Here is a 24,651-nt window from a genome sequence, read left to right as displayed (position 1 = left end):
TATGTTGACCAGTTTTGCGATGCCTTCCCAAACTCTGATTGACCTGGAATTTTAACCCAACGTACGAAAACATTCAAGAGACTCCACGTAAAATTTCAGCCCGATCCAACAGTCGGATTGAGAATCATGATTGTTATCGTAAACCTGGACAAATGCGCATTTTACGTCAGAATCCGAATCTGATTGTTTTTTCGTTGTCTGGATCGTATCAAAATTGACAAAAATAAATTTAAAAGGAAAATAATAACAAAAATTCAAAAATAAAAAGAAAGAAAGAAAAACACTATGGATTATTATTGTCATTCACACCCTTTAATTTTTGTTCATTTATAAAGTTTAATAACATGACTTTTTCAAAAAAATATTTTTTTAATTATATGAGAAAAAAATAGACTATAATAAAAGTGAAGTTCAATTAAAAAAAAAATACAACCCACCAAACTCGTAAACTGGGGCAACCTGGGTTAATTTGGCAAGCCTGTAAACCATACAAATCTCATATAAAGGCAAAATAAAATAAAGAAAAATATGAAGGATTAATTTAATTCAAAAATATTAAATTCTTAAAATATCTAAGAAACAAAAACTTATACAAAAACCTTGGGAAATAACTCATCCATTGATATTTAATAATTTTTACAAAGAAAATTATTTTTTTATACAAAATAATAATTTTTAATTTTTTTAAAAAATAAAAAATCTCAAAATTACTCAACCATTAAACTTTTTAAGAAATTAAGTAACATAATCTTTTTTTAAGAAACTTATAAGTTTTCTACAATAAACTACGTGTAAGTAATTAAGGAATAAAAAAGTGCTTACTCATTAAAATAATAATAAAAATAATTGTGTTATGATTCTATCTATCAAGAAGTTTTCAAATTTTTATTGACCAATTAAAAATATGGGCTACTTTTAAAATATTTTGTTTATTTTTCATGAAAGAAAATATTAAGAGCCCATTTGGTACTTTTTCATGATTTTGCTTTTTTCTTTTCCTTTTTAAAAAGCAAAACTATTTTATGTTTATTATATTTTTCTAAAACTATTTATTTTATCAATAAAAGTGTATCAAGTAAAAAATCTTGTACAAACTCAATTATGGAAAAATATATAAAAATATATTATTAATTAGAAAATATAAAAGTATTAATTGTGTTGATTAAATTTGCTATTTAGAGCGAAAATATAAAAGTATTGAAATTTGATTAAAAAACACAATGCTAATTAAAAAAACATAAAATATTAAAATTGATTTAATTATGATGATTAAATTGTGGCATTATGACAACAACATGTATAACTATGTTGATGAAAATAAGAGACATAATAATGGTTGATATGATTCTAATTAAAAGTAATGATGAGAGCTATCATAATATCAATTTTATAAATATTGTTATTTTATATAAATAATGATAGTTATATTTGGTGATAATGATATAATAAAGGTGGTTGTAATAATATGCTAGTGACAAATATAATATGTAAGGATTTTTAGATAAATGTAGTAATATTAATAATAAAACTAATGATAGAGGCGAAGATGTTAAAGAAAAAGATAATTATAAAGTAAGTAAAATAAAAATAGTGGTTAAAATAGTCATGATAATGGTAGTGGTTATTACGATGATATTAGTGAGATTGAGATGGTGGTTGTGGGGAGGAAGGGGTGATATAGTGATAATTAGATAGGCGATATGATGCAATCCAACCATTAAAGGATCCATTGGAGGTTCCAGTTGGTCCAGTTACTAGGCTTAGGGCTAAGAAGTTCAAAGAAGCTTTTAATGGACTTCTTCAAGATACATGGGCTAAGGTGGACTTCAAGAGGATTTGTAATAATAAAGAGCAAGCCTTGATTAATTTGATTCATGTTCAAGAGGGGCTTGTTGGTGGAACCAAGACCATTATACAAGGATTAAGAGAAGAAGACTAGATTCGGACAGTTTGACCTTTTGTTAATCTTTGGGTCATAAATGAAGCTACATATAGAATTTTGTTGTGATTTTAGTTGGGATGGAAACTAGACTTCCATACCTTTCCAACGGTATATGGCAAGCCTTCTAATTCATTAAGACGAGAGAGAACCATCCGTTTTAATTTGGGCTTTTGTTGTTGCCAAACAGAATGCGTAAACAACAAACTTGTCTTATTTAATTAGTTGGGCTATCAAACTTTATTTATTTTGAGAGGAGACATTTTATTTGGGTCTTAGACTTGTTTATTTTAATTAGTTTGGGTTAGTTTTAGCTTGGGTTGATTATTATTTAAATTGGGCTTATGTGAGACCCATCAGGGAAACTAGGGTTTTGACTTGGAGTGTAAATACTCTTTAGGAATAATTTTAGAACAGATTTTTTATGATATTTTCAGCATTGTAGCCAACTTTTGGTTGCTCAATCTTGGTTCTTGATTGAACTTTCAACTCTTCAAAGAATTGACCATTCTTTGTTGAGAATTTATACTTTTTTTGCTCGTCTCCAGGTGTAGGCGTTGTGATCGAGTTGGTGTATAGTCTTGTTGCCTTGGAGCAAGTCTTCTATTGTGATAAGCTCATTCAAATCTCAACAAACTTGGATTAGATTGATCTTGGGGTCGTGAATTCCATTAAATTCCCCTAGAGTTCGCATCAATGTGTTCTGCAGCGAATTTGGGATTCACTACTGAAATTGTATTGCCTGCAGCGAAGTTGGGATTCGCTGTCAAAGTTGTATTGTCTGCAGCAAATTTGTAATTCGCTGCCGCAATGGAGTTGATTGCAGCGAATTAACATTTGCTGCCGCATTGTGTGTCCTCCAACGAATTTTGGATTCGCTGCCAAAATTGTATTGCCTGCAACAAATTTGTAATTCGCTGCCGAATTGTGTGTCCCAGCGAAGTGGGGATTCGCTGCCGAAGTTGTATTGTCCTGCAGCGAAGTTGCGATTCGCTGCCGAAGTTGTATTGGCTGCAGCGAATTCACATTCGCTCCCGAATTGTGTGTGCTGCAGCGAATTTTTAATTCGTTGCCGAATTATGTATCCGGCAGCGAAGTTGGGATTCCCTACCAAAGTTGTATTGTATGCACCGAATTTGAAATTCGCTTCCGAAAATGAGTTGATTGCAACGAATTAACATTCGCTCCTGAATTGTGTATTCTGCAGCGAATTTCAGATTTGCTGCCGCAATTGTATTGCTTGAAGCGAATTTGTAATTCGCTGCCGAATTGTGTGTGCTGAAGTGAAGTTGGGATTCACTGTCGAAGTTGTATTGCCTGCAGCGAATTTGTAATTCGCTGCCGAAATTGAGTTGATTGCACCAAATTAACATTCGCTGCCGAATTGTGTGTTCTGCAGTGAATTTGGGATTCCCTACCAAAGTTGTATTGTATGCAGGATTTGAAATTCGCTTCTGAAAATGAGTTGATCGCAGTGAATTAACATTCGCTGCCGCATTGTGTGTCTTGCAGCGAAGTTGGGATTCGCTGTCGAAATTGAGTTGGTTGCAGTGAATTAACATTCGCTACCGAATTGTGTGTCCTGCAGCAAATTTGGGATTCGCTGCCGAAATTGTATTGCCTACAGCGAATTTGTAATTTGCTGCCGAATTGTGTGTCTTGCAGCGAAGTTGGGATTCGTTGCTGATGTTGTATTGTCTGCAGCGAATTTCCAATTCGCTGCCAAAATTGAGTTGATTGCAGCGAATTAACATTCGCTATCGAATTGTGTGTTCTACAGTGAATTTGGGGTACACTGCCAAAAATGTATTGGCTGCAGCGATTTTTTAATTCGCTATCGAATTGTGTGTCTTGCAGCGAAGTTGGGATTCGCTGTCGAAGTTGTATTGTCTATAGAGAATTTAAAATTTGCTGCCAAAATTGAGTTGATTGCAGCGAATTAACATTCGCTACCGAATTGCGTGTTCTGCAGCGAATTTGGGATTCGCTGCCAAAATTGTATTGGCTGCAGTGAATTTTTAATTCGCTACCGAATTGTGTGTCCTGCAACGAAGTTGGGATTCGCTGCCAAAGTTGTATTGTATGCAGCGAATTGGAAATTCGCTGCTGAAATTGAGTTGATAGCAGCGAATTAGCATTCGGTGCTGAATTGTGTGTCTTGCAACGAATTTGAGATTCGCTGCCGAAATTGAGTTGGTTGCAGCGAATTAACATTCACTGCCGAATTTTGTGTCCTGCAGCGAATTTAGGATTCCCTGCCGCAATTGTATTGCCTGCAGCGAATTTGTAATTCGCTGCCGAATTGTGTGTCCTGCATCGAAGTTGGGATTCGTTGCCGATGTTGTATTGTCTGCACCAAATTTCCAATTCACTGTCGAAATTGAGTTGAAGGCAGCGAATTAACATTCGTTGTCGAATTGTGTGTGCTGCAGCGAATTTTGGATTCGCTGTCGAAATTGTATTGCTTGCAGTGATATTCGCTGCCGAATTGTGTGTCTTCCAGTGAAGTTAGGATTCGCTGCCGAAGTTGTATTGTCTGCAGCGAACTTGTAATTCGGTGCCGAATTTGAGTTGATTGCACTGAATTAACATCCACTGCCGAATTGTGTGTCCTCCAGCGAATTTGGGATTCGCTGTCGAAATTCAGTTGTTTGCAGTGAATTAACATTCGCTGCTGAATTGTGTGTCCTGCAGCGAAGTTTGGATTCGCTGCCGAAGTTGTATTGTTTGCAAGGAATTTGTAATTTGCTGTCGAAATTGAGTTGATTACAACGAATGAATTTTCGCTGCCGAATTGTGTGTTCTGCAATGAATTTGGGATTCGCTGCCGATATTGTATTGCCTGCAACTAATTTTTAATTCGCAGTAGAATTGTGTGTTCTGCAACGAAGTTGGGATTCGTTGTCGAAGTTGTATTGTCTGCAGCGAATGAGAAATTCGATGTCGAAATTGAGTTGATTGCAGTGAATTAACATTCCCAAATTAATGTAATGTTAAAATACCAAATATTTTTTTTTTGAGAAATGAAAAATAAACCCAAGATAAGAAAATGAAGTAGGAATCCATAATAATTCATCTTGTAAGATCATTTATGACTTTTTAGAAATATTTAAAATTGTGATGAAATTTTTATTTTAAAATAATTTTTATTTTAAAATATATTAAAATAAATATACTTAAAAAATATTAATTTAATATTATTTAAATTAAAAACATTTTTAAAAAACATCTATAATCACCTATAAAACCGTGTGATGCAGTCTCTTGATAATAATGTTGCTGACGTCTTTTATTACAAATAAAAACATAAAATAGAAAACATAAATCCACTTTTTGCTATATCTAATGAAAACAGAAAAAGCGTGTGAGAGACAGAAAGATGGAAAGAGAAGTGGAAATAGAAATCCGTACACTCACCGGTGAATCTACGAAGGTGAGAATATCATCAAAAAAAATTGTTAATGACCTCAAACTCCTCTTGATTCATGCATCTTCCTCCCCCAATTTCCATCTCTTCTTCAAGGTAACTAACCACCCGCTATTTTTATATCTTATTTAATTTTGAATTGTTTTGCTAAAAGCTTTAATCGTATCATGTCATGGAAATTGATATGTATCAGGGAGTGAAATTGAGTTTGAAGACTCCGATCGACACGCTTTCTATTGAGAATGGTGAATTTCTAGTTCTAGTTCCATTCAACAAGAAAAAAGATCCACCTAAAACCCCAACACCTGATTTTTACAAAAACGCCCCTACAAAACCCTCAATTTCTACCTTGGCAGATTCAACATTTTCTGAGATGATGCAAGACTTGTCGTTTTTATCAGAAAAACCAACCACCAGCACAAGCACAAGCACAAGCACAAACAGTACTGCTGCTACACAGCCCGATTATATGTTTTCCGGATACAAGCGAAAGAGGGGTTTTAAAGATACTCCTACTAGTAGTAGTAGTGATAAAGAGTTGTTTTGTTTTTTATGGAGTGTGTTGCGTTCTCCTAACAAAAACAATTATATTGTCGACGACAAAACAAAATGTGAAAAATTTGTTGAGGTTTTGGATTCATTTAGTTGCTTGACGAATCCACATTCCAGGACATGTGTGTTTTTGGATTTGGGATTGTGTGGAGATAAGAGGCCTTCGTGCTTTTGTCCGGCGTGGCTGAAAAGAATTATGCAGGCTTTTGCCTTCTTGAATATTTTCACTGCATTTCTTCAAATGCAGAGGCGAGAAATTACCTCGGATTCATTGAAGGACGCCCTAAAGAATCTTGCGAAATCTGGTTTGAAAGCTGGTTTTGAGGATATAGAGCTTCTTTCTGTTCTCTATCCTAAGGTAATTATTTGAATTTTTGGGTATGTTTATGCTAAATCTTTAATAAACTCATGCTGTGTTCAGTTTACCTTTTAAAATGCACAAGGCGCATTGATTGCAAAAATATTTCTAGCAGTTTACCTTTTAAATGGGTTGATGCTTTTATTTTCTGCAAGCTTCAGTTTTCAAACTTGATACTGTAATTTTTGGCACCATTAGTTTTTTTGGTTAAAATATCCCGTGGCCCTGTTGATTGATGCGATGCCATTTAAAGTTTGAGAGTGACTATCATCTACTGATATCGGGACGGTACGGATATGGAAAAGTAATAGGACACACACAAATGAGTGTTTTCGCTCGTTACTCTAAGTTCAAAACCATAGACATTAAGAACTCACCACTCAAAAAATAAAAGATCAAATCACCACTTTAGAGATGTGTATAAGTCCACTACTCACAAAGAAAACAAAGAAAACACAACTACTCACAAAGAAAACACAACTTGACATGTTGCGAAAAGGTCATGTCAAAGACTTCAATTTAGTTTTTTTGCCAAAACATCTTTAGTACATGAAAAACCCTCTGAGTCTAAAAAAGAACATCAAAATAATATAATGAAGATTCCAATAAATGACCTTGACAAAAAACTAGACTAATATTAACTAGTAATGTTTTTGATTTCTTAGAAACACGAACACACTTAGAAAACTTAAAAAATAAAACAAACATAACAGACAAAACTCCTATGTATGCATGACTGACAATCTTCAACTTGAAAAACCACACAGGATAAGTTTATTTTTCCATGTAATGAAGAGATGCAAATTCGGGCTTAAAGTTGGCTCATGGCTGACAGTAAACATTATTAAGGACTTTATTCATTTGCATTGCCAACCCAAACTTAAATAACCCAACTTCAATAGGACCATTTGAAGACACTCTCGTGTCATCTACGCATTTGTTATTGTTGCAAGAAAACAAGGTAGTTTACCAGCATAATGATTATTGAGTTGATAGAATTCACCTGACGGTTGACATGTATTTCATTTATTTTCGGACTTCGACATGATATGCTTCTAGTCAGTAAGGTGTGCTTTTATTGGGTAAAAAGTACTCATTACAAAATCCCATGCTAATATCAAGTTTCTCATGAGTGGAAGTAGTCAAGTGTTCAGGTGTCAGTAGAAAAAAGAAAAGTTGTGCTGTGATATGTTTCAGTTCTTTGCCTATTTCTGAGGGAATGACATAAAATGGTGCAAGTTTGTGATGATGTGGTCCTCAAGATAGATCACTGTAATCTGTCATGTAAATATGCCCAGTTACACATTATAAGTACTTTGATATGACATGACTTGCTTGTTGTGATGGAGAATTATTTTTCAAGCCCCATAATCTCTCCCTATCAGAATGGTAGAAGATGAATGTTTTTTTATATGGTATGCCTCATTTGTTAAAGCAGTTTTCCTAGGTATTTTTTGACAAATGTGGACCACGACATATTGCCGGCGCTTGGAGTGATGTCACACATTATCTTTTCCTATTTAAATGAGCATATACATTTCTTTTTCGCAGGTTGTAATTTTTGCTACTAATGATTCTAAGTTTGCTAATGCTGCTGATGTCTTTGTTATCATCAATTCTGAAACAAAGGATAAGGATGAAATTGGTGAACCTTCTAGAAAAGGTATTATATAACTATATTCATATTTTCCCCTATCTCCGCAGCTTAATTTTATAAGCTTCCTAATGAATGATTTCATTTGCATTTTCACAGGTAAAAAATCCCTGTCTTTATCGACCATATTCAATACAATGAAAAAACAGGAAAGTGCCTTTAAAACTAATTTGTGGGAAGCTGCTAAATTTTTATTGGTATGCCTATCTGCTTCTGGCCTCTCTGTATAAATAGTGTTTTTAATGATTGTTTTATAATGTTTTAACTTTTTTGTGTGTAGAGACACAAAATAGAATTGTATAGTGACACAATTTCCTTTTTTGGCTTGTTATTTTTCCTCCTGCAGTGCAAAATTGGAAATAGAGTTGCAATGCCATTTTCCTTGGAAGATCTACTGAAATTTGTGAGGAAAGATGGCATTTCTGTGAGTGAAAGTGAAGCAAAGCAGGCAAAAGGATGCCATTCCTTGGCCTCAAGCTCATATTCATTCCAGACACGATGCCATGTGGGTGTTTGTCAGTGTATATTTATTGACCAAGTGGTTTTGGTGTTTTTCCCTATAGCTTGGTTTGATATGAAATTATCTGCTTTGAAATGTGAAATGAAATAGTAGTAGAACGACTGGAGCTAAAGCATGTTATAGATGACTGTTTATGATGCTAAATGCATTTGATGTTATATTTGCAATGTTTTTATGTGTCAAAACCTTCTTGTATACTGACTTTTAGTGGTACTTCCATGCTTTTACAATTTTTTATTAATCAAAGTTGAATAAAGAATTTTCTTTTTACATCTTTCAGGTTGAGAGGAAGTTACAGAGTTTATTCCAAATTTGAATTTATTTTCGTGCTTAGAAAAGGGATGTAATTACAACAGAAAATTTACATATTTTGCAGTGCAATTCGTTGCATTTAATGACACTAGCACTTACCTACTGCCATAAAATGCAGGTGGTTTATGGTCAGTTGTCCACCACCATAGAATGCAAGTTGCACCCCACAGTGAGCTAGGATAGAGAATATGCTTGCTTGTTTCTCTCTATTTGAATTCCATTTAGAATTTTTGTCCTTTCATTAAACTTAATTCCTAATACCAATCATGTAATGATATCAGATTTGCTATTAACTTAATATTAATTTGGTGTTCTTTTCGTCTTTGCAAAGGGTGACCGTCATATTTATTGCCCCTACCTGGTCAAAGGAATTGTGTCATGTTGAAGTGAATTGTCCTTTATTTCTTCAAACCAGAAGTTCTGACTGATACATAGCATTTCTTTTGGTATGAATAATAAGATATCCAGTGAGTTGAAAACTCTTTGACTTACCAGGAAACAAATCAATTGCTGCCAGTGGAAATGGTTGAACATCTCAGAGAAGGCATTGGATCGAAAGGACAGGTAACTTCTGCGGTTGCTATGGATGTTTGGAAACCGTATTATGTGTAACAGTCAACAAATTCTCTTGTGGTTCTGATGGCCTGAAGTAAATAAAAACTCACATATGCCATCTGAGCTTAATGCAATGAGCATGTGAACAATGCTTTTATAATTCTGATCAATTCTGTTGTGAGTGCTAAACTGGAAGTTTATGTGATGCAGATAGTGCATGTTGAAGACATTGACTCTAGAAAACCTATTTATGTGCAAGTACCAAATGTACTCTCAGATAACATGAAGTCTGCTCTAAAATGCATGGGAATCACTAAATTATACAGTCACCAGGTCAAACTTTTCCTCCACCACAAATTTTTTTTTTTTTAAATGATACTTTGTGAGGATGTTGAAACTCTTGTTCACAGGCAGAGTCCATCCTGGCCTCTCTTTCTGGGAAGAATGTCGTGGTGGCAACAATGACATCTAGTGGCAAATCTCTTTGCTATAATGTGCCTGTTCTGGAAGCTTTGTCCCAGGATTTGTCATCTTGTGCTCTGTACTTGTTTCCAACTAAGGTTCATTGGAAAAGTTTTTTAAGCAACAGATCTTCCTTTTATATTATTTTTGGGCATTTGTATATTATATAAACTCTTTATGCGTGTAGGCCTTGGCTCAAGATCAACTAAGAGCGTTAGCAAAGATGATTAAAGGATTTGATACTAGCATAAACATAGGGATATATGACGGTGACACTGCTCTGAAGGACAGGCTGTTGCTTCGTGCGAATGCTAGATTGGTATAGTAGTGGTTTTTTTTTTTTTTTTTTTCATGGTGAACTTTAAGGTTATGGACTCAATTGTTTTGTCACTTAATATGCAGTTGATCACAAATCCAGATATGTTACACTTGTCAATTTTACCTTATCATAGACAATTTGATAGAATTTTATCAAATCTCAGGTAATGCTTTGCAATTATTTATTTTTAAAATTGCTAGCTGCTAAATTATTAGCACATTAACTGTTTTTGGGTTTATTATGTCATTTATAGTTCCTGACAGAGTGATTATGTCATGCCATCATATTTTTGTCTTTTTCATCCAAATTATCCTATTTTGTTATCAATTGGTTTATTTATAACAAAATTAGGTTTGTGGTGATTGATGAAGCTCATTATTACAAAGGTGCATTTGGATGCCACACTGCTCTAATATTGAGACGACTTCGTCGTCTCTGTTCTCATGGTAAATGTGACTAAATACAAGGTTTTTTTCCCCCCAATATTTGTACATGACACAAAAAACTTATTACGCCTTCTGTTTGATGGTGCAGTATATGGCAGTGATCCTTCTTTTGTGTTTTCTACTGCAACTTCTGCCAACCCTTGCGAGCATTGCATGGTAAGATTGGAAATTGATCACAAACATATTTGTTAACGGCATTCAAATTTTATGATGGGTTTGTTTCTTGGGATTATTATGATGGAACCATTAATTACTTAAATCGTTGATTTTCCTTTCCCCCCTCTCTCACATGAAAGGATTTTAAGATATGAGGAATCATATTTTGATGATCACATATGCAATATTGAAAACCAAAAGCTGTCTTCTTTGCTCTTGGCCTAATCACGCGGTATCCAACATACCAGTGTTTTGTGACAGAATTGCATGAACATTTATGTCTCTAGCATCCTGAAATTGTCTGTGTTTTTTGTTTGGCTGATTCCTCAAGTCGGTGTGACAACTCCCCACATCCTTATAAAGGTGTGAAGGGAGAATAAATGGAATCACAATAGAATTATCTTACGAAAATTAGAGATTATGTTTTATTTTATATTATATCTTAATTAGAAATCTACTTATTTTAGGTTATTATAATCTTCATACATGAGTTGTAGATGATTATAATCTCTATTTTTCCTAAGATAATTATACTGCAAATCTTCCATTTATTCTCCATCAGATGCTCCTTCGAACATAGGTCAGCTTGGCTTGTATCACACAATTCCATGGGTTAATTATAGATTTATTGAAATAGCTTTGATATCCTTACAAATGTTTCTTGCTTGTATATGGCCTACATCGCAAGATTGAATGATCATTGGTGGCTCAACTAAATGGTGCTCGAGCACTAATCATTGCAAGGGTGTTCCATGTTTGAAATGCACCCTTATCTTAATGCTTTCAAGGGAAAGCGTCCAAATATTTATGCCAGTATACATCACGGTTCTAAAAATTTGGGGTTTTTGAGTAGTCTTTTTATTGGGCACTATATATATATATATATATATATATATGCTTTTATTAATTGATTGAAACGTAAGTGTTTTAAACTTTTAATGCCTAGGAACTTGCAAATCTTTCAACATTGGAGCTGATTAAAAATGATGGAAGTCCATCTTCTCGGAAGCTTTTTGTTCTTTGGAATCCTACTTCATGTCCTAGAATCGTACGTGTTTACCGGTGTTCTATAAATATGAACCAACTGCATAAGTTGATGGTGTTTATTCATTGCTTGCTGACATTTTCAGATTGCAGGTGCCAAATAAATCTGAGGGTCACATGGATGTTAGTGAGAGCACAGAGAAAAGCATGAGGTAAGAGAACCCGGATTCATATGTATCAAAATAATGTAGCATTTTTCTGTCCATGCTGTCCTTGATGATACATGACGGTGAATCCATGCCATGCACAAAGCTAGTACTGGCTGAATCGATGCCATAGCAGCAATGCTTTTAAGCAAAAAAGAAAAGGAATCATGAGAAAATAGAATAACAAGAGAAGGAGAAGGAATCCTTTAAAGCCTTGTTTGTTTGTTGGAAAGTTTTTTTGGAAAGCACTTTCTTGGTTTTCTCATGTTTGGCTACATTGTAGAGAATTAGTTAATGAAATTCACTTTTCAGTGAAAGAAAAACATAAGCTTTAGATGGAGAAAAATGTTTTCTGGTTTAAAAGATTGGAAAACATTTTTCATGAAGAATTCAAAAACTAAATTGGTATAATATTTCATTATTCTTTTATATATATATATATATATATATATATAACATACTAATAACATACTTTACAATATAAATTATTACTATACTTGTATAGCAAGTAATATATTAGAATGTAATATAGAATATAAAAATATATTAATTTGATATATTAGTGCTTATAACACTTGCATAATATTCCTAGAAAATACATTTGAATGCAAAAACATATTATATTATACAATAATCATGCATTTTAAATCATACAAATTGTGCTATAAAATTAAGATACTATAGAAAAAAAAATTATTTTCAATATTCTCCAAATTCAAAAAGATGGTTATATGTCTATAATAATACATTTAAAATATTTATATTGTATGTATAGTTATATTTTATAAAATAAAATATACATAAATATATGATATAATAAAAAAAAATTTCCACAATTATATTTTTTATATCTCATTCTTTTTTTTTAAGTGGTCAAATGGTTATTATTTAATGTTCTATATATTGTAGATAAATTTATTTTTAATTAATAAGTGATTTTCCAACTTATTTTCCATGGTATAATCAAACACTTTGAAAGTTTTTTTCCAACTCATTTTCATAACACAATCAAACATCGAAAAATAATTTATTTTTCAAGAATCTATTTTCTATGAAAATCACTTTCCAAAATGAAACTATTTTCGTGTAAACAAATGTGGCATAAAACTCAGTTTTATTTCATAATTTGACTTTGCTGAAATAAAACATAGCATCTCTAGAGATTAGAACTCCATACAAGATAGGACTACTAATCTTTACATGATTAGGAAGAAGCTAAACAGGAATAAACGATTAAAGACTAAGATGCCAACTTCCTAAATCAGAATAGACCTGTAAGTAATTCTGAAATTACTAGAATATCCCTTACTCACAAGAATCTGCAGAAATTACATTTCTGCCCCTGCTTACAAAATAATTCAGAACTGAAATTCAGATCCTTAACTAAGAAATCTATCATTATAACTTATACTTGAACACCTCTTTGTCGCTGAAGAATCATCAGACAACTTGGTTTTGATTTACCATAGTTGATAAATTTCCTTAACCATGGCTTATGCCTCATCAATTCTCACCTTAAAAAAACACTCGACCTTGAGTTTGTAATGTTGAAGCATGGAGATTTGTAGAACATTCACAGGTAGGAAAACATGAAGGTTGTGTTGCTTGACAACTTTAACCATAACTTAATAGCATAGTTTTGAAACCCGACCCGGTCATTGACCCGGTCAAGTGATCGGGTCACGGGTCAGATGGGTTGACCCGGGTTAACCCAAAAAAAAACAAACCTAAATTCTAAATTAACACCACATTCACTTTTATTAATCAACACATTAATTTCTTCTGCTCACATCACCACTAACTATTTTAAAAACCCCTAACAAACCTAAACCCCAAATCTCTGCTTCCAAATCTTTAGTTTCTCCGTTCGTGGCGGCGGCGACTGTGCTACCTGATGAGGTGGCTCCGCAACCGGAACTGGTAGGGGTGAATTCGGTGGTTGTTGAGGAGTATGATCCGGCCAGGCCGAATGATTATGAAGATTATAGGAGGGAGAAAAAAAGGAAAGTGATGGAAGCGGAGAGGTTGAGGGAGATTGAGAGGAGGAGGCAAGAGGAGGAGGAGGAGAGGGAGAGGGAGAGGGAAAAGGATAGGGACAGGGATGTGAATATTTTTGGGGAGGAAGCATGGAGAAGGCGTGCTGCCATGAGTGGAGGTGTTCCGAGGAGTTCTTCGCCACCCAGGAATGGGGATGGGTTTAGTATTGGGACGTCAAGGACGGTAGGGTTGGGAGTTGGTGCTGGTGGACAAATGACTGCGGCGCAGAGGATGATGGCGAAGATGGGGTGGAAGGAAGGGCAAGGATTGGGGAAACAGGAGCAAGGGATTACGACGCCATTGATGGCGAAGAAGACTGATAGGAGAGTCGCGGTTATAGTGAATGCTAGTGAGAAGAAGGTGAAGAGTGTGAATTTCAATGGAACTCCTCCAACTTGGGTTTTGCTCCTTAGGTAGCAGGTGCAATAGGCCGGGATGCGGAGGTCGAAGGAAGAGAAGAGGTAGTGGCAGGAAAAAAATTGACCGGGTCTCACCCGGGTTTGACCGGGTGGACCGGGTTTCTCCGAGCCAATTCCCAAGCGGGTTTTTGCCTCCACCCGGACCGGTCCCAGGCCCGGGTCGACCCGCCGGGCCGGTCCGGGTTTTAAAACACTGCTTAATAGCCTTGACCTTGAGTTTGTAATGTTGAAGTATGAAAATCTATAGACCACGCACAAGTAGGAAAGCTTGAAGATTGTGTTGCTTGACTTATTCAGGAAACTTGCACAAAACCAAGGAGTGATTTTCCAATGTAATTTCTTCAAATTGAACAACTTCATGTTCAATTTGAACTTACTCAAATTTCCCATGTTTACCATTAAATTCTTTGACTTTGATATCAAAATCCCTTGATTTCACAACAAAAATTTGTGATTCTGGCAGAACCTGACATGCTTTGAAAGAAGGTTGATTAATAATCTAGGAAGTTCAAACTCTTGCATAGTGCCTTATTCAATATGAATTATCTTATGATCATTAGATGTTAAAGTCCGTGACATGAGCTTTCTCTCATCCAATGTTGATTCCATTAATGAAACCTCTTGATTGCTGTGATTTTTTTTTTAAAAAAAAACCCTTCAAAATTCCTTGTAAAAGACTCTAAATCTCTGAGAAAGTTGAGTGTTACAAACCTTTTTGAGAAGAATTCAAAGAATTAAAAATAGTTTGTGAGAAAAATATATAAAAAAATTAAGAAAATAAATATTTTAATATCATTCAATATTAATGAGAATTATTTTAAAATTTTTGCATATTGAGCTAATACATAAATCAATCGATAATATTATCATAAAAAAACTTGGATATTTGCAATAGTGATAGTTAAAATAAATGTTTGATAAAAATTTCTACCATTTGAAAAAAGTAGTAAAAATATATCTTTTTAATCTAAACTCTATTTTCTTATTAATGCATCCCTTTATTGTCTAAACAAATCATGTTTTTTAATCGTAAGCACTGTTTTTTAAATAAAAACCTGTCATGATCTCAAAAGAAAGTTTTTTTAAAAATATATCTATTTTATATGTAATTGAAGAAAAAAAAAACTAATGTGATAAAATTGTGTCAAAAATCTATGAAAATATTAAAAAACGGATTTAATTTTCATTGAATATTGACGACCAGTATGTATATATTTTGTGCTTATTAGGTGTATAATAATTGAAAAAGAAATTGTTATTGTTTCTATAAAAATCTATAATATTATTTAAAAACCAAATAAGATTTAATAATAATATAAATATTATGTTAATTATTTTATTTATTTCAATCAACCTCTAAAAATATTTGAAGAAAAAACCAGAGAAAGAGGCTAGGTGCTTGGGTCAAAGAGATGGGGTCCACACACCTTATTCAATAGAAAAAAGGCTTGGAGTGCATGACTTTTTTTTTTTTGTTCAAGGGAGGATGTCATGTCGTCATGTCATCCGTCCTTTTATTTTTTTTTATTTTTAAAAATAAAGAAGACGTGTTGTTTGCTGATCCAAATTTCAGCTTTAAGAGTGGTGGTTAGAAAATCAGATTTCGGTTTTCTGGATCCAATAAACCATAATCTATTTTTACCTAAAAATACTTGTAAACACTCTTCAAAAACTAAACAAACCAATTTGTAATCTCAAAACACCCATAAATTGTAACAAAAGTACCAAATTAAATCAAATAAAAAAATTCTTTCTTAACTCTAATCTGTTTTTTATTTTCAACGAGATGAAAGATCAAAAACACCTAAAGGATACTCTCATCAAGAGAAACCAATGACACCAAGATCAGTGTTTTTGGTGGCTAGAATATGATTGACCGACCATTTTATCTCTTCTTCCTAATTTTTCTGTTCATCCCCCCTAAAAGTTCTTGGAATGAAACATAATACAAATAAATTTTAGTATTGAAATTTGAACCCCCCCCTAAAAAAAAAAGGATAAAATTAAAAATTAAAATCTATAAGAATCAAATTATAGTATTTTGTTTTAAAAAGAAAAAAAGGGCATCGATTTTTCTTGTGTTAAAAAGTTGATTCATGTTGTTTCAATTTATAAAATTGATAAAATCAAATCCAATTTTGCAAAATTGAGTATCAATTTAATGTTGGGGCAAGATTTTAGATGACAAATAAAAAATTGAACATGAATCGAAACAAATTAATAGTCTCAAATCGCATGAACATTACGTAACAGGATGAAATTAAAAAAAAAAACTTTAGTGACCTGAGATGAATATTTTTTTGAGGACCAAAAATAGAAAGAAAGGCTAGGTGGATTGTAGTAGTCAACAGTGTGCATGTATCTAGCAACAGAGAAGAGCCTATTTTGTTTTAGTTTCTTTTTCATTACTTTGTGTAAAGAGTCTATATTTAGATACAAATCTATTCATATTACATGAAAATAAGTTAATGACATAATCGAAAGTTTTATTTTGTGCTTGACTAATTTTCAGTATGATAATTAGTAGCATTGACATTATATTATATACAAATATTTTTATTTTAAGGAGTCTTTTTTCAATTACATGTAAATGAATATAAATTAACTATATAGAAATAAATGAAAATGTTAACTAAAGATTCAATTTAATACTTCGATGGATTTTTAATTGTTCCTAAATTTTAATATTATGTGTTTTTTTGGCTTTTTTGAAAGTTCTTTTAAAATTTGGATAATCAAAATAAACTGTCAATATAGTACTATATAGTTTAGAAGTGATTTAAGTAACTTATTACAATCTAATGTGATGCATGAATAGAAAAATAATGAAAAAATGGGATTGGATTTTTTTTTAGGATTCCTTCTTAAACAACCTAGCTTTTAGAAATTAATATATTTTTTTTAAGAATTTCATCCTTTAATTATTAATAATAGGTGGGATTGAAGTTATATACAAGTATTGAGAGTATATTATAATTAATACTGTAGTAATTATACATTAGTCAATCAAAAGTTCTTAAAAAGTGCATACTTTTATACATGGATATGAATTAGGACTCCATAAAAGACTAGATTACTAATCGATTACTATTCCTTACTTGATTAGGAAGAAACTAAACAAGAATAAACAATTAAAGACTAAGGGGTGTTTGAGAGAGCTTTTGCATCAAATTGATATTTTTTTAGTGTTTTGTGATGGTTTTGATATGCTAATGTAAAAAAAAAAAATCTGAAAAAAAATCATTTTAATACATTTTCAAGCAAAAAGCTATTTTGAAAAGTATATTGCACCACAATCCCAAACACACGCTAAGACACCAACTTCCTAAATAAGAACATAGCTTCAAGTATTCTGAAATTACTAGAATACCCCTGATTCACAGAAATATACAGAAATTGCAATTCTGCCCCTACTCACAAAATAACCCAAATCTGAATCAAAACCTTAACTAAGAAACCTGTCATTATAACTTATTCTTAGACTAAAAAACCATCTCCTTGTTGAAGAATCCAACAACTTGATTTTGATTTTCCATAAGAGATAAATTTCTTTGACCATAACCTAAGCGCGTTGTCATTTCAATTTCTTGTTTCTGGAACATATTTCTGTTTTTATTGCATTATTACTTCTATTCTAAATAAGCTGAAGCTTCACAGATGCTTTTGGTCTTTTTAGTGATATCATATAATGTGATTGATGCATGATGAAATAAGCTTTCAATAAACTCTGCATATATTATTACAGAATATATGAAATAGCATTAGAATGCTTAATGCTCTGTTTTTCTTTTCCAGCCCAATTTCAGAAGTTTCATACCTCTTTGCAGAAATGGTTCAGCATGGACTTCGTTGCATTGCCTTTTGCAGATCTCGTAAACTCACTGAGATTGTCTTATCTTATACGTATGGCCCATTGATCTCATGAAAGTTAAATTCTTCAAAAGATATATGGTCTTTTGAGCATCGATTTTTCTCTTTTCCCCTCTTATAATAGTGGATGCTGAAAGAATATCTTCTCTAACTTTATCACTGTGATAGGCGTGAGATTCTTCAAAAGACAGCACCCCACCTTGTAGGCTCAATTTGTGCTTATCGTGCTGGCTATGTTGTTGAGGTCAGTAAAGGTGTTTTGTTTTCTCTGTCCATACGTGATGATTATCATTAGTGCTTTTAAGCCGAAGTTGATATAGTTGCATAACCAGACTTAAGCTTTCCATCCAATAGTTTGTTCTTCTAGGAAATCATATCAGAATGTGGGCCAAATTTTCTACTTTTTTTGTGAAGGACAATTTACTTTTCAGTGGTTATTGAATATGTTTTATGTAGCTATATTGGTGGCTGAAAGGTCAAATTGCTTCTGTCAAGTTTCTTTACTGTAGCGAGTCAGTGATGATTTTCATCATGGTGCAATAATTTTGAACTTGCTCATATTGTCCCAGATCGTTGCTGGCTTGCACCTTCTCTTTGATTCAAAATTAACATTCGAAGCTCTCTTCCTTCTTAAAAACTTTCTTTTATTATTTTTTCTTACCACCACACATGGTTGCCAATGGTAAATTTTATCTCTGAAATCTTATCAAAAGATTTTGAAGCTATTATAAATCTGTTGCTTTATGTAAAGGAGTGTAACAAACTCATACTTCCGCTCAATACAACTGTTATTTGTATTCTGAGGTGAATTTTTAGCTTGTTCTTGATGGGAATCTATGGAATAAAACCAATCTGTTAAGAACCTCTTTACTGTTTGACCATCATTTAGAATTGTTCAATTGCCTTGGTCAACTGCAACTCCTTTTAGTTGTCTTTGTTGTCACATGTTGACTCAGCCCTGATGCCGGAAGAAAATTGGACATGGCATTTGTTTTTGTTTGATTCTTATTTTTTCAGTGCTCTATTTCTGGTGCTGTTAAGTTGTTCTTTTTGGGTAATTTAGTGGCATTACACATCTCTACTAATTTTTCTATTTTCCCTTGGTTGATTTTATATTTTCCTGTTTGTATTTCTAATCTTCACCCACATATGAGTTATTGTGCTTTGACGTTGGCTGGGCGCTAGAGCAGGATCGGAGGCAAATAGAGAGAGATTTTTTCAGTGGGAAACTCTCTGGCATTGCTGCAACAAATGCTCTTGAGTTGGGTATTGATGTTGGCCATATTGATGCCACCCTGCATTTAGGCTTTCCTGGTAGTTTTGCCAGGTAGAGAGCTTGCTATACTGTGTTGGTTTTCTAAGTAACTATCTTGCTCAATTCTTTTAATTGGAAGCCTTTTTTCTTTCATTTTTAGTTTGTGGCAGCAAGCTGGCAGGTCTGGAAGAAGAGAAAGGCCATCTCTTGCTGTATATGTTGCGTTTCAAGGACCTCTGGATCAATATTTTATGAAATTTCCTAAAAAACTCTTCCATGGTCCGATTGAGTGCTGTCATATTGATGCTCAAAACCAGCAGGTATGTAGGGTTCCAAGTTCGATATTTTCTTTTGAATTAGTTTTCTTTTAAGGTTCCAACAAATAGGCAAACTTATGCTCCAGTGTTTTATCTTTCTAGGTGTTGAAGCAACATCTGGTCTGCGCTGCTCGTGAACACCCATTGAGTTTGCTTCATGATGAGAAATATTTTGGCTCTAGTTTAAGCAATGCGCTGATGTCCCTTAAAAATAAAGGAGACCTGAGCTTTGATCCTTCACGTGATTCTTTTGCTAGAATATGGAGTTACATTGGGCATGAGGTATGTAATTTGTTCAAACATCTAGGTTTAATAGCTATATTGCGCAACTTATATTATTTTTATATATAAAAATGGAGGGATTCTCTTTCATACAACTTACAAAAAGTATTTTACATCCCTATAACTTTTCATGATTCAATTTTCATAAAAGTAACCACTGGATTTAATTCCTTAATTCATGTAGATCATACATGTCATTCCTATTGAATAATTGATCAGTAACTTGTTCATTACTTGATGGACACAACGTTTAATATCCTACATCAGCGGGTGAGAATATGGTAGCTGGCTTTATCCGGGCTGTGACACAACGCTCTAAAGGTGCACTTGGTATACAAGTTATGAAGTTTTTGATGCATATTGTGGATAGGACATGATAAGCTGTGAAGTGTTTGGTGCACACACTAATCCTTGTCTTGTCCAAAGTTGTTCCCAAGGCAAAATACATGTCCATCATCTATTTATTACTCATCTATTTTTTTTGAATTAGTTGACTAAAGTTTGACCAAATTAACCTATATTTTATTGAAATAAATTCTTACATCTAGGGGCTTAATTGCAAAAAAAAAAATATGATTCAGGACTAAATTGTATATAGCTTAAAATTAGAGGACCAAAATACTTTCAAATAAAGACAAGAATGTCATTAAAATAAAATATAGAGTAAAATAAATTGTTGGTGAATTTTGATGGACCAAAATGAACTTTTCAAAAACTTTATTTATTCTTGTCCCATCCTTTACTTAGCAAACATGGGACAAATAATGCATTTGTCTAGTTCAATCTTGTCCAGTCCATTTTCATTTGTCCTATCTTGTCTAGCATGCCAAAGACACTCTAAAATTGACTTTATACTTAATTTAATTATTTTTTTTCACAATAGAGATAAATTACTCTTTGATATTGACTTGAAATCTTTGAAGCATGACCTATATGGACAAGAGATTGAAGCTAATGGTTGATTTGATAAACTTCAATGTACATAGTTTTGAGGCTGTATATTATTTCTTGTAACTTGCTGGAAGTCGATCCCCAAAAAAAATCTTAGGTTTAGTATTTTGTTGTACTGTTTAAGTAAATGGTTATTTTAAGTTTTCAGTGTTCAATATTTCTAGAAAATGCCTTCACGTGGAATTAGTATTCGAGCAATAGAGTCCACCAGATACAGAGTGATAGACATGCAGCGGAATGAAGTCCTTGAAGAGATTGAGGAAAGCAAAGCTTTCTTCCAGGTAGAGAAGTTGTGATTTCCTTGTTTATTGTAGACATTTAGCTCTAACTGTAAATTCAACACTCTTTTTGCTCTAATTCTTCACCGTGGTTCCTTTTGTTTAGATATATGAAGGTGCGGTCTATATGCACCAAGGGAAGACCTATATGGTCAAGAAATTGGATATATCAGAAAAGATTGCTTTGTGCTATGAAGCCAACTTGCATTATTATACAAAAACCCGTGATTATACAGATATTGATGTCCTTGGAGGTGATATTGTATGTTAGGCTCTTAACTTTTTGTTTTTCTTCCTCTGCTTTTCAACTGGTATTTGCAAAAATCGCATGCTTTTGTTCTGCAGGCTGCAGCTTGTTGCATGGCTGACACGCAGAATATATGTGGCTGTTAAGTCTGAAACTTAGCAGATCTTTACCTATTATAGCTAGAGTTGGAACCTTGTGCCACATTTAGTTGATTACTGATATAGCTATAGTGGGGAATGCAAAAAAGAGAAACATGTGGGACAGCCTACTAAGTATATCATGTCATTAGGAATGTCTTCTATTATAGCAATTGCAGCAATGCTAACAAGAAACATTGCTATATTCTCTTAATGGCATTTGCAATTATTGTTCCTGCAGTTTAATGTGATTCCCTTTGAAGATTGAATTATGACAGTAACTTCTTGTCCTGCAAACATTTAGGCCTATCCACCAAGGGCCTTCAAGAACCAGTCTTCAAGAACAGCAGCTCAAGCACTTTCTTGTAAAGTAACAACTACTTGGTTTGGTTTCTATTGCATAAAAAGAGGAAGCAACAAAGTCTTAGATACTTTTGATCTTTCACTACCCAAATATTCATATGAATCTCAGGTGCATTTTATGGCTGTTACAAATTGATTTGTATGCTTGTGTCCCCTCTTTTCTTTTGATCTTTATTTGGCATTTTTGTTTCTAATGTTGTTTCTATGATTCCATCTGGCATTTGGGTTTCTCATGATGTTTGCATGATTCATTCTCTTAGTCATGTATCTTTGTTTTTGTATTTTTTGTATCTTTAATTTGTATACAGGCAGTTTGGATTCCAGTTCCTCAGTCAATTAAAAAATTGGTCGAGGAGAAACAATTTTCCTTTCGTGGGGGTTTGCATGCTGCTTCACATGCTCTTCTCAATGTAGTGCCTTTGTAAGTCTTCTACAGTAGCATCTATCTTTTTCAATTTAAAGATGCTACCTATCTAATTTATGTTGAATGGATGCTGAGATATGTTTCTACAAAGCTTACCACCATCAAAGTGGCCTTTAAGATTTGAAGCAGATATTTTTTTATTTCCTTGAAACTGCTTGTTACACCAATCCTATGATCTCTTAAATAATTGTTGCAGCACTGACTGTGCTATGATGCTTTTGCATTCAGATATTTAAGATGCAACTCGTCTGACTTAGCTCCAGAGTGTCCAAACCCTCATGATAGCCGTTATTTTCCTGAAAGAATACTTGTTTATGATCAGCATCCAGGAGGGACAGGTGTCTCAATGCAGGTGACTGACATGAAATTGAAACATCCCAGTTTTTTAATTTGTTAGGTTTGGTGTTTTGCTAGAAGAAGAGTGAATTTGAAAACTTTGAACTTTAGTTCTCAATTTTTGAGAATCACGCACCAACATATGTTTTTGTTGATCTGAGGAGCAATAAATTTGGCTTTAAAGCATCGTTAAACACCTTTGTAATAATACCTGCATGTCTAAGGCAATCTTCAATTAGAATTATCTATCTCTTCAGTAGCCATGGGATATGTGGTTCTCTTTAATTTCTAAACATGGGCAGCTTCTTTCTGTTTTTAGCCTCCAAAATAATGGAAATGAAATTTACATTTCCTGTGACTGATTTGGATATGTTTGTTTGTGCGTGATAGATTCAACCTTATTTCACAGAGCTGTTGAATGCTGCTTTGGAACTTCTCACATGTTGCCACTGCTCAGGAGACACTGGCTGCCCAAATTGTGTTCAAGTGTGCCTCAATATTTGTTTGATTTTAATGTTTTTGTGTTGTTGATGATGAGAATATTGTTAATTATCATGCAGAATAATGAGAGTAAGAGTAACATTGTCACCCTTACATGTTGCAGAGTATGGTTTGTCACGAGTACAACGAGGTTATTCACAAGGATGCTGCGATTATGATTCTTGAGGTTCTTCCTTAAACTTGGAACCGAAATCTATTTTCCATTCTTGTTTTCAATGACTGAATCTATCTGTTTCATGGTCAGGGTGTTCTGGATGCAGAGTCTTTCTTTGGAGAAGCAAACGACTCTTCCTAAAACCATAGCGAGTCCTGAATCATTAGCGCTTGCTAATATGGTTCTCTTACAGCCTGGGGAGGGTTTACTGAATTTGTCAGTTGTACATGTATCGTTGACTGTTGCAGAGCCTACTACAGTGGCAAGTAACATTGTTTATGAAATTATGAAGGCCAACTTCATATCAAAAAAGCCAAACCATACATCTTAGTCTCTAAATGATTAGTTATCTTTGGTCGAGTTTTTTGTCCTTGCAAAGATTTCAAATTAGCTTGTGAAGCTTGCGAAGTCGCTTGCAATCAAAGAAAAATCAAGGACATGGATACTTGTAAAGAAGTCTATTATCAACTTTTTCTACCTCATTTTCCGTCATTGCAAGGATGTTCCAACTTCTGTGACTAAAATAGGATAATGAACAAGGTGTTGCGTACATCAATCAAAAATCAGTCGCTTGCTGATGTTTCCATTCGTTGAGCAGGGAAAGAAAAAGGGTTATGACGCCATCAATAATCTGGAACACACTGAATATGTAACTCTCTTTAAGCATGTGAAATCATTGCCATACTTTTGCAGTGCTTTCTTTGCTGCACATTTGCAACACCTAAAGGCCAGGGGGCAGTGAATGATGTATTGGGCAACACTAAACCATGACCTTTGATGTATGGCTGCCATTAATGGCGTTAGCCAGAGAATCAAACTGTCAATGTATTTACATAGATCAAATATGGTTCGGCTCGCACCTAAGCGGTTGCATTTTCTGGAAAATTGAAGTGGTTATGATAGTGGTTGATATCAGGGTGGTGGTTTGGGTATGATGGGGACGAGCATGGTGATAGCAATAGTTTCAATATATATGGTGGTGGCGGTAATAGGAGGTTATGGCTGTAAATGATCGGGTTAATTGGTTATGGTGATGGAGGTAATAATGGGTGGCTCCCATTAATGGTGAAGATGAGATTCTTGAAGCTAAAAAATTTATTTTCCTTCTTATCTAGTTAATTAATATCCTTTTATGAGACTCTATTCTTTGTGTGGGACCCTATATGTATGCCATGCAAGCATTTGACTAT

The 24,651-nt window shown here is 33.7% G+C and overlaps 1 protein-coding gene across 14 annotated transcripts; it reads left to right on the top strand.

Annotated features, from left to right (window-relative positions):
• The first annotated feature begins 5,271 nt into the window (after positions 1–5,271).
• LOC7487108 (uncharacterized) lies at positions 5,272–23,953 on the top strand. Of its 14 annotated transcripts, none has more exons than XM_052445725.1 (27): positions 5,274–5,462; positions 5,560–6,276; positions 7,828–7,939; positions 8,030–8,127; positions 8,277–8,435; positions 9,258–9,326; positions 9,528–9,650; positions 9,728–9,877; positions 9,967–10,098; positions 10,182–10,261; positions 10,450–10,544; positions 10,633–10,700; positions 11,647–11,748; positions 11,838–11,896; positions 18,142–18,249; positions 18,385–18,460; positions 19,407–19,543; positions 19,632–19,791; positions 19,891–20,070; positions 21,186–21,302; positions 21,406–21,561; positions 21,988–22,155; positions 22,355–22,467; positions 22,699–22,822; positions 23,197–23,292; positions 23,411–23,473; positions 23,552–23,953. In XM_052445725.1, the coding sequence occupies exons 1-27, from the start codon at positions 5,319–5,321 to the stop codon at positions 23,600–23,602; spliced, it is 3,657 nt and encodes a 1,218-aa protein (XP_052301685.1). In that variant the 5' UTR covers positions 5,274–5,318; the 3' UTR covers positions 23,603–23,953. The 14 variants fall into 14 exon arrangements, 12 of the variants coding, with proteins under 12 accessions (XP_052301693.1, XP_052301692.1, XP_052301691.1 ...); XM_052445730.1 differs by having other exon boundaries at positions 5,283–5,462; positions 6,036–6,276; XR_008056868.1 differs by lacking the exon at positions 23,552–23,953 and having other exon boundaries at positions 5,273–5,462; positions 23,216–23,292; positions 23,411–23,455.
• The last annotated feature ends 698 nt before the right edge of the window (positions 23,954–24,651 follow it).

Source organism: Populus trichocarpa, chromosome 12 (genome assembly GCF_000002775.5).
Source record: "Populus trichocarpa isolate Nisqually-1 chromosome 12, P.trichocarpa_v4.1, whole genome shotgun sequence".
Lineage (NCBI taxonomy): Eukaryota > Viridiplantae > Streptophyta > Magnoliopsida > Malpighiales > Salicaceae > Populus > Populus trichocarpa.
The sequence above is the reverse complement of the archived record's forward strand: the minus strand, read 5'-3'. Positions and strand labels throughout refer to the sequence as shown.

What these genes read in the sequence shown, in the direction of transcription:
- LOC7487108 (XM_052445725.1), top strand. Translation starts at nt 5,319, where the DNA reads ATGGAAAGAGAAGTGGAAATAGAAATCCGTACACTCACCGGTGAATCT. An exon ending in ACCCTTGCGAGCATTGCATG is followed by an intron (nt 10,701 to 11,646) that starts GTAAGATTGGAA and finishes TTTAATGCCTAG; the next exon opens with GAACTTGCAAATCTTTCAAC. An exon ending in GCTGCCCAAATTGTGTTCAA is followed by an intron (nt 23,293 to 23,410) that starts GTGTGCCTCAAT and finishes TACATGTTGCAG; the next exon opens with AGTATGGTTTGTCACGAGTA.